At 47.4% G+C, this 16,283-nt stretch overlaps 1 protein-coding gene across 1 annotated transcript in view; it reads right to left on the bottom strand.

Moving 5' to 3' along the window:
- Nucleotides 1-16,283, bottom strand: part of LOC146822735 (uncharacterized) — a 447,601-nt gene that overhangs the window by 184,192 nt on the left and 247,126 nt on the right. Inside the window, exon 9 of the mRNA XM_085606289.1 lies at nt 9,630-10,130. Within this exon, the coding sequence (XP_085462415.1) occupies nt 9,630-10,130 (501 nt within the window). The remainder of the gene's footprint in view (nt 1-9,629; nt 10,131-16,283) is intronic.

The raw sequence follows: 16,283 nt of genomic DNA, 5'->3' as shown, positions 1-16,283 counted from the left end.
CCCTGCCGCACCCCCTGTGGTGGAGTCCTCCATCCCTGCACCCACGACGCCTACCCTTCACCCTCCTGTCCCTGCGGTGCCTGTTTCTTCCCCCCCACATGATGCCCTCACCCCTGTGGAAGACAACGGATTGTAACTGTGCAGGCAAGCTAGGGGACACGCATCCCACTGTGTCCCCCATCCAGCTGGGACTCCTGGACTGCCCTATGGCCTTTGTTAATATTGGACTTACGTCATACTAGTTTTTTGCTCATGCTGAATAAAGCTATTTATTTTTTGCCCTTGGAACACTCCTGCATTGCTGGCATTGCTGTTGGTGGGGCTGCTACATGGTTGTGGGTGTTGGTCATGTGTTGGGTGTGTGGGAAATGTAGTAGTGTGCTGCTCATAGGGGGGACCCTGGGATCTGTGTGCCATCACACGGTGTTAGCTACCTTTCTCCATTCATGTAAGCAGTTGCTGCATGTTGCAATTGTCCCAAGGTGTATTCCTTCCTCTGTGTACCCTGACTTCTTCCCTGCAGGGTGTCCCCTGACTTTAGCACAGAGCTGTGTGTCCATTAGCTGGGTGTGTGACGTAGTCCTTCACCTTTGCACATGCATGCTGAGTGATGTCTCCACCTGCATCATTCGTGGCATCCTTGGTAGTCATTGTACTTGTGTATGTGGCCTATTGACATGACTTCATGTGTACATGTTTTCTTTTCTGCGCTATGCATGCGTATACTCCCAGCCTCGCACACATGTGGTACATGTACTGCAGGGTCTTTGTGCACCTGACTGACATTTGTGGGCATGGTATCTGTGGCTACTCCACCCTTTGCGTTCCATGGGCACTGCTGGGAGTGATGGGCACCCACCCCTCCTGTCTCTGGGCACTGCTGGGAGGACTCTGCACACACACCACTCTTGTGACTGGGCACTGCTGGGAGTGTTAGGCCCCCACCCCTCCTGTCTCAGGGCACTGCTGGGAGGACTCTGCACCCACCCCTCCTGTCTCTGGGCACTGCTGGGAGGGATAGTCAACCACCCCTCCTGTCTCTGGGCACTGCTGGGAGGACTCTGCACACACCCCTCCTGTCTCTGGGCACTGCTGTGAGTGTTAGGCACCCACCCCTCCTGTCTCAGGGCACTGCTGGGAGGACTCTGCACACACCCCTCCTGCCTCTGGGCACTGCTGGGAGGACTCTGCACACACCCCTCCTGTCTCTGGGCACTGCTGGGAGGACTCTGCACACACCCCTCCTGCCTCTGGGCACTGCTGGGAGGACTCTGCACACACCCCTCCTGTCTCTGGGCACTGCTGGGAGGACTCTGCACACACCCCTCCTGCCTCTGGGCACTGCTGGGAGGACTCTGCACACAACCCTCCTGTGTCTGGGCACTGCTGGGAGGACTCTGCACACACCCCTCCTGTCTCTGGGCACTGCTGTGAGTGTTAGGCACCCACCCCTCCTGTCTCAGGGCACTGCTGGGAGGACTCTGCACACACCCTCCTGCCTCTGGGCACTGCTGGGAGGACTCTGCACACACCCCTCCTGTCTCTGGGCACTGCTGGGAGGACTCTGCACACACCCCTCCTGCCTCTGGGCACTGCTGGGGAGGACTCTGCACACACCCCTCCTGTGTCTGGGCACTGCTGGGAGGACTCTGCACACACCCCTCCTGTCTCCGGGCACTGCTGGGAGTGATAGGCACCCACCCCTCCTGTGTCTGGCCACTGCTGGGAGGACTCTGCACACACCCCTCCTATTTCACAATATGTATGCTCATGGCATACACGGATGTGGGTACGCTCCATGCATTCGAGGTGGGGGTACGTGTCGTACTTACACTGTTGGGGTGGGGGTACGCTCCATGCATTCGAGGTGAGGGTACGTGTCGTACTTACACTGTTGGGGTGGGGGTATGCTCCATACGTACGCGGGTGGGGGTACGTGTCGTACTTACACTGTTGGGGTTGGGGTATGCTCCATACGTACACGAGTGGGGGTACGTGTCGTACTTACACTGTTGGGGTGGGGGTACGCTCCATACGTACGTGGGTGGGGATACGGGTCGTACTTACACTGTTGCGGTGGGGGTACGCTCCATACGTGCGCGGGTGGGGGTACGTGTCGTACTTACACTGTTGGGGTGGGGGTACGCTCCATACGTACGTGGGTGGGGGTACGGGTCGTACTTACACTGTTGGGGTGGGGGTACGCTCCATACGTACGCGGGTGGGGGTATGGGTCGTACTTACACTGTTGGGGTGGGGGTATGCTCCATACGTACGCGGGTAAGGGTACGTGTCATACTTACACTGTTGGGGTGGGGGTACGCTCCATACGTACGCGGGTGGGGGTACGGGTCGTACTTACACTGTTGGGGTGGGGGTACGCTCCATACGTACGTGGGTGGGGGTACGTGTCGTACTTACACTGTTGGGGTGGGGGTACGCTCCATACGTACGCGGGTGGGGGTACGTGTCGTACTTACACTGTTGGGGTGGGGGTACGCTCCATACGTACGCAGGTGGGGGTACGGGTCGTACATACACTGTTGGGGTGGGGGTACGCTCCATACGTACACGGGTGGGGGTATGTGTCGTACTTACACTGTTGGGGTGGGGGTACGCTCCATACGTACGCGGGTGGGGGTACGGGTCGTACTTACACTGTTGGGGTGGGGGTACGCTCCATGCATACGGGGTGGGGGTAGGGTCCGTACATATCCACCCCCACGCTATGTGATGCTTGTGCGGCCTGTACCCAGGCCTTTGCCACGTGGGTACGAGCCGTCCCGCCATTGTTGGGGTGACGTGGGTGTGGGCGTGGTACGACTCGTACCCACGCTCTTCAGGCGTGGGTACGGGACGTACCTGTCTGGTTGTGTTGCCGGTTCGCGTCGTGACGGACTTCCGTTGTGGCGGTCGCTGGCTTAGCTGGACACGCCCCCACCCCCTCATAGTGACCAGGGCATGGGAGTCAGGTATGTCCAGGGCATGTGTGCTGTGTGACCTTGGTGGGGGGTTTGTGGCCTGCCCTGGTCCTGCCACCCCCACCCCACCCCACTTTCCCCCCTCCCTTAGTTGTTCTGACCTTCTGCGGCGTCTGCATCCGAACCTGTAGAGGAGGTCGACTGCTATGAGGGCCGGGATGACACGTAGGTTCGGGTCCATGTCTGTCCGTCGCGTACTGGTCCTCCTTGTTCGCGTCGTCCTGTCTGTCCGTCGCGTACTGGTCCTCCTTGTTCGCGTCCTCCTGTCTGTCCGCCGCGTACTGGTACTCCTTGTTCGCGTCGTCCTGTCTGTCCGTCGCGTACTGGTCCTCCTTGTTCGCGTCGTCCTGTCTGTCCGTCGTGTACTGGTAGTCCTTGTTCGCGTCGTCCTGATTTCCCGGCAGTTTTTGGCAGCCGGAAAATATTCACCGTGCGGGATGACGTCGGTGCGAATCGTGATTCCTGGTTCGTGAATGGCAGGCTGCGAGCGTCCCGACGTCAGGTCGGCGCTTTCCCGGATCGCATTTGTAGGTTTATTTTGCTCGGTCGGGGTTTTTTACAATTCGTACGGAAATGGTGTTCCCGTGCGAATCGTAATTCCATGTTTGTATATATTGACGACCGGGTACGCGTCGGACGGAGAATATGCTCCGTCCGACGGTTCGTACCCGGTTTTTACAGGATCGTGATCGGCGCCTTAGTCTTTAATCAGCAGATAGACCAAACAGCAAACAGACGCGTTTCGGAAATTCCTACTTCCGTGTCTAATTACATGCGCTGCGTGCGGACATTTTTAAAGGGCAAATTCATTGACATCATTTCCGCCGTACCAAAACAAAACAGAGACAAATAACGGGCATACATGCCTCCGTAAGATACTGTTTCTACGGCGGCCATTTTATAACGGTGTATACAACATGTTAGTTGCTGACATTCTGACAAAATATTGCATTTATCCAAATTTCGGACAGCGTGTTTCCCTCAATGTTATAGATATTGTTATGCAAAAACCAAAGGAAATGATGGACGGAGTGTTGAACACTGCAAGCACTCACCCCCAGTCAACTGATCTGGGTTTAATCCATCACCGTTCTTTAGCCCACTCTGCCACCCCAGTTCAGACATGGCCATATGCAAATCAGTCTGACCCTGTGCCTCATGGGAACAGTCCAGCCCGAACTGCCAAGCCATGTCTTCCCTGGACCGGAAACAAGCTTCCTAGGACCGGTTTCTGGCATTTCAGCCGTCTTCAGCCAGGCTTGCTTGAATCCAGTGGCAAAGTGAGCAAGGGACTCACGTCTGAGCATACCCTGCCAATTTATGGCAAACAAAGCAAAAACCAAAGGAAATGATGGACGGAGTGTTGAACATTGCAAGCACTCACCCCCAGTCAACTGATCTGGGTTTAATCCATCACCGTTCTTTAGCCCACTCTGCCACCCCAGTTCAGACTTGGCCATATGCAAATCAGTCGGACCCTGTGCCTCATGGGAACAGTCCAGCCCGAACTGCCAAGCCATGTCTTCCCTGGACCGGAAACAAGCTTCCTAGGACCAGTTTCTGGCATTTCAGCCGTCTTCAGCCAGGCTTGCTTGAATCCAGTGGCAAAGTGAGCAAGGGACTCACGTCTGAGCATACCCTGCCAATTTATGGCGAACAAAGCAAAAACCAAAGGAAATGATGGACGGAGTGTTGAACATTGCAAGCACTCACCCCCAGTCAACTGATCTGGGTTTAATCCATCACCGTTCTTTAGCCCACTCTGCCACCCCAATTCAGACATGGCCATATGCAAATCAGTCTGACCCTGTGCCTCATGGGAACAGTCCAGCCCGAACTGCCAAGCCATGTCTTCCCTGGACCGGAAACAAGCTTCCTAGGACCGGTTTCTGGCATTTCAGCCGTCTTCAGCCAGGCTTGCTTGAATCCAGTGGCAAAGTGAGCAAGGGACTCACGTCTGAGCATACCCTGCCAATTTATGGCGAACAAGGCAAAAACCAAAGGAAATGATGGACGGAGTGTTGAACATTGCAAGCACTCACCCCCAGTCAACTGATCTGGGTTTAATCCATCACCGTTCTTTAGCCCACTCTGCCACCCCAGTTCAGACATGGCCATATGCAAATCAGTCTGACCCTGTGCCTCATGGGAACAGTCCAGCCCGAACTGCCAAGCCATGTCTTCCCTGGACCGGAAACAAGCTTCCTAGGACCGGTTTCTGGCATTTCAGCCGTCTTCAGCCAGGCTTGATTGAATCCAGTGGCAAAGTGAGCAAGGGACTCACGTCTGAGCATACCCTGCCAATTTATGGCGAACAAAGCAAAAACCGAAGGAAATGATGGACGGAGTGTTGAACATTGCAAGCACTAACCCCCAGTCAACTGATCTGGGTTTAATCCATCACCGTTCTTTAGCCCACTCTGCCACCCCAGTTCAGACATGGCCATATGCAAATCAGTCTGACCCTGTGCCTCATGTGAACAGTCCAGCCCGAACTGCCAAGCCATGTCTTCCCTGGACCGGAAACAAGTTTCCTAGGACCGGTTTCTGGCATTTCAGCCGTCTTCAGCCAGGCTTGCTTGAATCCAGTGGCAAAGTGAGCAAGGGACTCACGTCCGAGCATACCCTGCCAATTTATGGCGAACAAAGCAAAAATCAAAGGAAATGATGGACGGAGTGTTGAACATTGCAAGCACTCACCCCCAGTCAACTGATCTGGGTTTAATCCATCACCGTTCTTTAGCCCACTCTGCCACCCCAGTTCAGACATGGCCATATGCAAATCAGTCTGACCCTGTGCCTCATGGGAACAAAGAACGGTGATGGATTAAGCCCAGATCAGTTGACTGGGGGTGAGTGCTTGCAATATTCAACACTCCGTCCATCATTCCCTTTGGTTTTTGCTTTGTTTGCCATAAGTTGGCAGGGTGTGCTCAGACGTGAGTCCCTTGCTCACTTTGCCACTGGATTCAAGCAAGCCTGGCTGAAGACAGCTGAAATGCCAGAAACTGGTCCTAGGAAGCTTGTTTCCGGTCCAGGGAAGACATGGCTTGGCAGTTCGGGCTGGACTGTTCCCATGAGGCACAGGGTCAGACTGATTTGCATATGGCTATGTCTGAACTGGGGTGGCAGAGTGGGCTAAAGAACGGTGATGGATTAAACCCAGATCAGTTGACTGGGGGTGAGTGCTTGCAATGTTCAACACTCCGTCCATCATTCCCTTTGGTTTTTGCATAGATATTGTTATAACAGCAAATATGAAACCAATATATCCATATGGCAACATATCCACATCGCCTTCTATGTGTATGTACATGTCAATTTCCATGTGTTCCTTAAACTGTAAAACAGCCCTACTAATCGTAGTACAACAGTACAATTCCGCTGTGTATCGGCCTTAATACAGAATCTTGCCTGCTATTGGCACCATTTTCCTTAGATATATTCTCATAAGCATTAATATGAGGAAATTGGTTGCTGTTTATCTGCACATTGGTAGAAGATATTTCTCATGTATAAATATATATATATATACGTTTTTTGTTATATTATTACATAAATTAAAAAAATTCTGAAATCATAATATAAATGAAAACTATTAGTTTATTAATAGTTTTTTAACTAGATATATGTAAATGTTATATCTATATATTTATGTGTTTATATTTTTTAAATACTTTTATTTGTTATATTTGTTGAAATATAAATTACATCTATTGTATTTTTATTTAATTATTGTTGCTATCTAATATTTTTTATATTTAATTTTTAACTTTATATGTATTTAAAAATTCTTATTTAATGCAACAATATTAATGACAACAATATTATTTTTTCAATATTTTTGTACGTACCATTATAAGTATATATAGGATGACCAGTGGCGTAGCTACAGCTTGCGGCGCCCGGGGCTATCCCTCAGATTGCCACCCCTGGAGAGGGGGGGGGTGCTGGGGAAAAAGGACGGCGGGCACTTGAAAGAGGTCCGAGAGACACATAGTATTGCCGCTAATAGTTACCTCGATCATGCAAGTTACATGCACATACATGACGTGGTCCAAGGCTACATAGTTGAATAGACCGGTGACTGGCAGTACAAAAGAGAACACACAGACTGCATGATCCATCTGGGGACTCAGAAAAACCGCATGTACCATCCATCACAGAGCTGCCTGAACAATTACCTGGTAATCCCCTCAGCACAATGCAAACATGCACATACATGACACTGTTCAGGGATCCATCATCTACAGCTGACATTAAATGACCATACATCATGGTCCCCCCATTAAAGCAGTGGGGACCTGCACAAACGAGATGTGCTCTGGGGACCCAAAACCAACGTAACAGTGTCGAAGCCTGTGATTCTTTATTTTTCAAAAACAGCAAATTAATTATTCACAGGGAATGACTCACTGTGTGCCCTTAGAACTAAGCGCATCACAAAGGGGTCAGTCAGCTCCACCTTGCCAACACAGACCGGATACAAAGCCCACTCTGGTGGCCCAAAGGCAACAACCAGGAGTCGCGCTCTGTCATTACTTCTAAGCAGCAGCAACCAACTCCCTGGGAATGAAAAGATGTGTGCTCCTGGGACCCAAAACCCGCTTGTAATAGTGCATCTCTCCTTCATAGCAGCCTCGATTTACATAACATACCGATTGAAAATAAATCATGCAAGCTCGTAAATCAATGTACAAGATGTGTTGCATGAGTCAGTGAGGGTTAAAAGTTGTAGCAGTCACAAATCCTAAATAGCTCACTGTGCTATATTAAAAGGCTTACTATTTATGAACTGCAAGAAACAAAAGGATCTGTGTTCAAAGCAGTAACCTTACCTAGCCAAATTAAAAAAAATCTGTCATCTGCATATTACATGATGTGCTTTGCAGGCACATTAACCTTCTATACTACTATTCTAGCCTACAACAAGTCAGGACTATTGGCTTTGTCAATGGTTATTAGTAGTATAAATAAGCTGCAACTATGGCTTGTTACATATAATATTGAAAAAGCTTCCACTTAAAGCCCTGGTGACAATACCACAATGTAAAGAGAGCAGCAGAGACAATAGGGCTTCAAGCCACTGTGAGACATGAGGATGATCATGAAAAACGCTAATTTTTCAGTTCACAATGGCCTAGGGTGAGCCAGGGCAATCCTTGGGTGGACCTGGCCCACGCTCTAGAACCAGGCCTGGTTGTAGGTATTATTATTATTATTATTATTATTTATTTTTATAAAGCGCGATAGTCACCCGGAGGTATCCCAGCGCTGAGAAACCCTGAATTCACCAAACAGCGGGGCAAGAAACTAAGAAAGGAAGGAAGGGAGGATAAAAGATCAGAGACAGGGGGGGGGGAGCACAGGTTAGGGAAAGAGATGGGTTTTTAACAGCTTCCTGAAGCGCAGGTATTGAGGTTCAAGTCGTAGGTTGCGAGGAAGAGAATTCCAAAGGCGGGAGGCTTGTACCGAGAAACGTCTTCCTCCTGTTCGGGTTTTCCTGAATCTTGGGGTGTTGATAAGGTTTTCTGCATTGGAACGGAGGGATCTGGAATTTCTGTAGGGGGTGACAAAATTACTGAGAACAGGAGGACCTTGGTTATGCAGAGTTTTGTGGACGAGACATAGGGCCTTAAATTTGACTCTCTCCCTTATGGGGAGCCAGTGGAGGAGTTTGAGAGCGGGTTTAGCAGATGATCTGGCCGGGGTGTTAGTGATGATCCGGGCGGCCGTATTCTGAATTGTCTGCAGTTTAGTAAGGGTCGCTTCGGGAGCGCCCAAGTAAATCACATTACTATAGTCCAGCCTAGATATTATGAGACCTTGGACTAATAGTTGTTGGGATTTAGGGGGGAGAAGGGGTAGGACTTTCCTCAGAGATTTTAAGAGACCAAAGCAGGTCCCCGCCACCTTCTTCGCTTGTGAAGTGAAAGAGAGATCGGAATCGATCCACACACCCAGACTTTTTACCTCTGTTTTTGGGTCAGGGGGCGGACCCAAGCAAGCTGGCCAGCTGTCCAGGGGGAGTGAGGTTCCTTTCGGGCCGAGTATGAGGACCTCGGTTTTTGTCCCATTAAGCTTTAGGGCTGATCTGTTCATCCAACGATGGACCTGCGTAAGGCAGTTGAAGAGATCAGCTTTCTGTTGCTTGGGATGGGACAGAGACACCACTAGTTGTGTGTCGTCGGCGTAGCTGACGACGCTCACTCCGAAAGGGGTGATAACCTCCTCCAATGTGGACATATAGATATTAAATAAAGTAGGGCTCAGGGAAGAGCCCTGAGGAACACCACATTGGAGGGGCATTTCGGAGGAGCGGGCGTTCTTTTCCCAGATCTGGTAAGATCGTTGGGCCAGGAAAGAAGAAAGCCAGGATAGGGCTGTACCTTCCACTCCAACTCTAGCTAATCTTTCGATGAGGAGTTGGTGGTCTATGGTATCGAAGGCTGCGCTAAGGTCGAGGAGGATCACTGCCACTGATCCTCCCCCATCCAATAGCGCTCTGGCCTCTTCTACCGCAGCCAGGAGGGCGATGTCCGTGCCCTGTCCAGGTCGGAAGCCCGTCTGGGAGCTTTTTAATTTGTTATTGTCCTCCAGGAACTGCGAGAGTTTCCTGTTGACCAGTTTTTCTGCGACCTTGCTCACTCCAGGCAGTAGGGAGATGGGCCTGTAATTAGCCAGGTTCTCGGGGTCAAGCGTAGGTTTCTTCAGTAGGGCTTTTACCACCACCTTCTTCCAGCTTGAGGGTACAACTCCTTGTTGGAGTGAGGTATTAATTAGGTGGGTAAGGGAGGGGATGATGGTAGGGGCTACCTCTTTAAGGATGCGGAGAGGAGCAGGGTCGCTGGGGGAACCGCTCTTCATGGAGTTGAGCGTATTTTTCACCTCGTCTACCGTGACCTGGCCCCACGTGGACAGACAGGTGGAGGTGTGTGGGAGAGCGATTTCTTCCTCAGGACTGGAGGGGGGGATAGATTCCAGAATTCGCCGGATTTTGTCGTGGAAGAAGTTGGCCAGTTGCTGGCATTTCTCCAGGTCGGCTTTAGGATCGGAAGTGGGTCCTAGTCCTTGTCCTTGGGGTTTTGACAGCTCTTTAAGAATAGCGTACGCTTCCTTACTGGAGCTTCCTGCTTTCTCTATTCTCTCCTGAAAAAACATGCTTTTGGTTTTATGAATAGTAGTTTTATAGGTCAGAAGAGAAATAGAGTAGATGTTCTTATTGGCTGTTGTTTTGTCGCGCCTCCAGGAGCGTTCGGTTTTTTTACACTCTTGACGCAGAACTTTGAGCTCTGGGGTGTACTGGGGTATGATGTTACTTGTTGTATCACATAGCTGGATGCAATGACAGAAACAGCAAAATACAAGTCAGGCGGCACACTATGCTAAACACAGATTTTTAGGGTAAGTGTTTTAAAGCCACACCCTTAATTAAATCGGCCACCCCCCTTTCAGAGACCCCCCCCCCAGTTTTCTCATCCCACTTAAAGCCCTGTTGGCAGCTATGCTGCCACTCACTAAATATCCCCAAAACTCTTCTTTTACCTCACTCGTGACTCGCTCCAGGGTCTCTATGGCAGGCAGAGAGGGGGTTGGTTTGAACTTCGTTCACTTAGCAGCCAGACCAGTCTCCAGAGCCAGCAAATTGCCCAGAGATCAGCACTGCCACTGACTGCCCCAGGCCAGAATGAGCGCGAGAGCGCGTAGCGTGAAGCGCGTGACGCATCACTGCTACATCGTTATCATCGCGAGGGCAGGGCTGGCCAAAATAAATAATTTTTTTAATGTCACCCAGGGCCGTCATTGGTAGCGCTCGTGCGCTACAAGATTGATTGATGGCCCTGAAAGCTAGGACGGACCAATAGTAAAGACTAGAGGTCTAGAGCTGAGCACATAGAAACGCGGGACGTCGTGGCCGCAATTTTGGAAGCACTGTGACTGCCAGTGCCGCTGGCACACTAGCAGTTATAATAAACAGCAGGTCAGTGCTGAGTGCGCACTGCGCACACTTTTAAACTGGGCCGCGCGCGCGGCACTGGTGGCCCGTTGCGGCCGCGGCGGCCTTTATAATTTATTTGGGTACACAGTGTCCCCAATTAAATAATAAAGGCCACCGCAACGGGCCACCAGTGCCACGTGGCCGCCCCCAAATTTGTGCTGCCTGGGGCGGACCACCCCAGCTACGCCAGTGAGGATGATGTTCTTTTTTACATAGATATTTTGGTCACAATATGTGGATATGGGCATTTTTTCATAGGCGATATTTTGTCAGTGAACCATTTTTAAAAGTTTACTTTAGTGGGTGGTACAATGTATGCTGCAGGCCCATCAGTAGTATTTCATTCACAGGCTCTGGGTATATGTGGTAACGGACACTAGGAACTTACAAGTAAATTAAATGTACCAATCATTTGGATGCCAATCATACCATGTTTCAGGGATGGAGAACAAGCACATAAGTGCTGGTTAGCAGTGGTAAAGAATCAGAGTCCTAAAGCCAAGAAAAATAATTCTGCAAAACAGGAGGAGTGCAGGCTAAACGTTTGTGGTAATACCACGCCAAGGATGTCAGATCTAACTCTTAGGAAGGTCTGGAAAATTTAATTTCCTACAGCTTGGACAACTCTCTAAACAGAAGAAGACAATCAAAAGGGAAAGAAAGAATATTGATGAATATTTCTCAAGCATAGGAAACACGGGTGAATATAACTTGCAAAGTAATGAAGAAAGTAAACAACTTAAGAAGCAGAGGACAAAAGAGAATGTGGACAAACAAAATACAAACTTGCAAATTTGGCATGATGAATATTTCCTAAAAACCAAGGGGCATATTATCAAGACATGCGATAAAATTATCACCGCTTTAGCGGCAGGAAACTCCCACTAAAATGGCGATAATGGGCTTGATAATATGCTCTATGGAATTCCAATTGAAGCCCATGTTAGATGTGAAGGACATCTAACATGGGCTTCAATTGGAATTCCATAGAGCATATTATCAAGCCCATTATCGCCGTTTTAGCTGCAGTTTTCTGCCGCTATAGCGGCGATAATTTTATCGCCTGTCTTGATAATATGCCCCTAAGTGTATTCAGACCAAAGAAATGGGAATTCAGGCTCTGGCTTTGTGTGGAAACACAGAGAGAGGAACAATGGTATGACTGATGAAACAGGCATCCTAAAAAGGTACAGACTCATTATCAATTTGAATCAGCTCCTTCATTTGAAAAGGATTACCTTAAAAAAACAAGGAAAGTTTATGTGTTTAATGACTTACTATTGCTATATGATTATAAAGCACATGATCAATACTCACTCATGACAAGGTTAACAAACCTTAATTTCTACGATTCACTGAAGGCCCAAGATAGAATGACAGAACAAAGATTTTCAATATAGAAAGAAATGTCAGAAAGTTGGACTCAGTATGTGAATGTATATGCATTAAAAGATAAAGAGGCAGCAATTAGGAAATGAGTATATACACAAAGAAACGTGATTAGAAGAAAGATCTCAGAGGAAACGTTTTGAATAACTGGTATCCCAGAATGCAGTGGTGGTTCATGGAAATGGTGGCAATGAGAATTTTTCTCTGCCTACCTTTTGAAAGGGAAAGTACGGAATATATTAGATTTTGTGACTTGACATAGAGATGCTTTGGGGGAATTGAACAAACGTGGAATGCCCCCTAAGGTTTGGAGTGGCTTCCACGACCAAGCATATAATTACAGAGGGAGAGGGCTTAAGGAAAACATAGGAATACATTCAGGGTTCACTACTAAAGAAATCATTAACAGGTATTTATTGGAAAGGTGTTTGGAAATGTGCTACCTCAAATAATTAGTAGAAATGGGGGACAATACTGAGCAATAGCCTAAAATGTAGAGTATGAAATAGACTACTTTTGGGTGTTGTTTGATATAATTATGAATTATTGTGGAGAGAAGTTGAAATATTAGGGTATGCAGCAAGACGTAAGGAGGTGGTAAGAATGAAATAAAGCTTACATTGGCTGAAACATTTCAAATTGCCAGAAAATCTAAATCTCCAAAGCAAAGAATTATATTGGCAAGGAAATATATTTGAGAATGTTGCTGTCATCACAGTAAATAACACTGATTGGAAAAGCAAAAATGTAAATACTCACTATAGAAGAAAGATGACACAAGTTGACTAATAGTTGTTTTTGATCTCTGATATGTGCCTTCAATTAAAATGTGAAGAAGGATGTAAATTGATATGTGCTGTTAGACCCAAATTTATAGAGGCAAGTTGTATTAAGATTAAAGACAGTCCTTTCAAAAAGTGAAATTGGAACTTTGAAGAATACAATAATGTCGGCTGGACTTGCATCCACCCGACACCATCGTAGGAAACAGGACTGACTGACCTCCGGTGGGGGCGGCCCCAACCTACTCATTATGATGCGACCAGACATGGTGTGGTCCCATTCCGACATTTCCCTATGGGAGCATGTGTTACGGCCGTAAACAGGCCATAGTACATGCTCCCATAGGGAAATGTGAGCTGGTATTATTCTCTGCATGGGGGACACCAACCGCAGGCTGCAAAGGAAAGGGAACTCCACTAGGGGCCCCCAAACAAACTTCCTGATAGGGTTTTTATGTCAGAAAGGCTGGCATGGAAACCCTGCCAGAAACCATGCATTGTAATCCGCATGGCATAAACCGCCGTCCATTTGGATTATGGGCTGGTTATGACTGGCCATCTCGCTCCTTGAGCCCATCAGAAGCCAGCTAGAAACACCGGCTTGTTTCAATTCCGACTGGCTGAATCAAAATCAGCCTATCGGAATTGAAACTGATGATGTCGGGCCTAAGGCCTCTGACCATAGGTCAGAGGCCTTACGACCAACATCGTAATAGGCCCCAAAGTATTCTGATGCAGTCAAAAGATATTAAGTGCAATTATGCAGGTACTAGTTATCTGAAAATAAACTTAAACAATGGAAAAGAATGGTATGGGAATATGTTGGTTCTATATGTAATTTCTATTTTTGATAGTTATACTTTTATATGAAGTACTGTGTCAGAATGTGAGTAAATGGTTAGGTAATATCACCAAAGGCAATATAAGTATTTGAATTGTAATAACCTTATAAACACACTTTAACTGAAACAATTAGAATACAAAATGATATAATTAAACCACTATAAAGAAAAAGTACACAAAATATAAAAATACAATTATGGCGACTTTTGTTCAATATCAACCTGTGGGCACAATTGCCACCTAACGATGGGATAAAAACTTGCTCATATATCTGTTTTAACAAAGAGCTTTTTGTCTAGGTACTGTGTGTGTAAACATATATTATATGGACATATTCCAAAACTGCATAAATTAGTAGTTACATGAAGAGTAATAGAGTAACCATGAATATAACTTAATCCTTCTCTTAAACACAGTATCTTTCCCATTCTCAACATGTGTAGGGATTTCACAGCAAGTCAGACCTAGAAAGGAAGTATGAGAGTGTAAATTTCTGGATTCTTACACATAGCCGAGGAGGTATTGCAGAAAACCCTGTCATATTTTACACTGCCACAAAAAGGAAGCATCGTCAGTGTGGTGTTGGTAGAAGGCATGTGGGTTGCTCACCTAGCGGAACAGTATCATATGCTTGGAAGGCATATGTCTGGAGAATGACATCACCACCTTAGTTCTGGTGCGACACTGGATGGAGGTTGGATTCTTTTGAGAGTGTGTCAACAATTAATATGTGAGATTATTGAAGTGGAAGTGGTGGCAATGGTGGTCTTAGCATCCACTGAGTTGGTACCACTGCCATCAAAGGACACAAATAGTCTGGTAAATGCAGGTGCATGTTTCTGTCATCAAATAAAAACAACTTGTGGTTCACCGCCAAATTTTGCTGACTCTCCTTAGCAAGAAGGAATGGGAACATGAGATGAAAGTCATTCAAGTGTTGTCCTTTTTCCTATGTAGCTCCAACAACACTTTTGATCAATCGGACAAGTAAGTGTGAAAAATAGCCCTACCCCTACGGAACATCCAAAAGGGCCCTAAGCAGCATACAGCTTGACGCTCATGTGTACAGGGGGCACATTTATGGCTACTAAGGAAATCACCTTACATTAAATTAGTTTTAACTCACATAATTCCAATGGGTCGAAAGGTTTTGGCTTCAGCCTGGTGAGGAAAAGAGTGAAATCCCAGAAGAGAGTGGAAAAGGTTAGCAGAGGAAACAGGAGTGTTAGGCCACTTAAGTGTACGCTGGCAGCCAAATTTGCCACAGGGAATGACTCCCTGGCTATGCCATGGGGAAGGGGCTCCCTATTGTAGGCCTCGTGGCCACAAGGCTTAATTGGTAGCTGTCCACCTGCATCATGTTTTTAGCTAAGCTGTGTAAATAAGACATAAGCTCATCCACTGAGCACGAAAACAGTGATGTTCTTTGTTACTAACCAGAGACAAAACTGCAACCATTTGGTCTTATATTGTGTTCTACGGGAGAAATGTAAGAGCTGCAAGGTTTTCTGAGGCTAGACCAATGTAATGAAAGGACAACTCCTCAGGAACTATGCGCTTACCTTCCACACAAAATGGTGAAGGCACATGTGTGTATGCATATTGCATGATACAGGCAGACAAACCCCTGCTTTAAAAGAGGCTATATAGTGTTTATGGTCTCGCCCCTGTATTACAGGAAATGCCTACAAGCTGAGCACTGTTATGAGTAGAAACCTTACAGTATTGCTCAGTTTACCTACAAGACCTGAGCGTTCATGTGTAATACCTGAATCAAGAGATGCAGCAGCACAAAAGACACTGGGACCAGATTCTCAAAAAAACATGAAATGCAGCACAACAGCATAAAATGCTGCACTGCATTGTGTGAAAGCAAAGGAGCAGTAGAGAACCATATATACGGATATATGGCTCTCCTACCCTCTCCTAGCGCCGGCGCAGCTTTTAACTGCCGAGAGTCACGCACACACCTTAGCGCCATAGTGGTAGGGTGGGTGCCTGAGTCTACCATAGACTTTGTACTGGAAGGGTACCCTTCATGTACACAATCATATGTCTAAACAAGTTTAAAACCTTTTCCAACTTTGTATGTGTGCAGTACAGTACAGCATATATGTAAAGTCGGAAAATAAAGGAAAAATGAAAAGATTTCACATTTTAACGCCTGCTTTTCAGCTGCATTAATTTTTGGTGCTTAGACCTGTCGATTAATGTTAGTGATAGGGTTTAGCATCTAAAAGCATGGGTGGTTGCATAGAAACGCCCATGTACCACCCATGTAACACCCCC

The sequence above is a fragment of the Triturus cristatus genome, chromosome 5_2, assembly GCF_964204655.1.
Source record: "Triturus cristatus chromosome 5_2, aTriCri1.1, whole genome shotgun sequence".
Lineage (NCBI taxonomy): Eukaryota > Metazoa > Chordata > Amphibia > Caudata > Salamandridae > Triturus > Triturus cristatus.
Note: the sequence above shows the minus strand (reverse complement) of the source record. Positions and strands in the feature narration are given on the sequence as shown.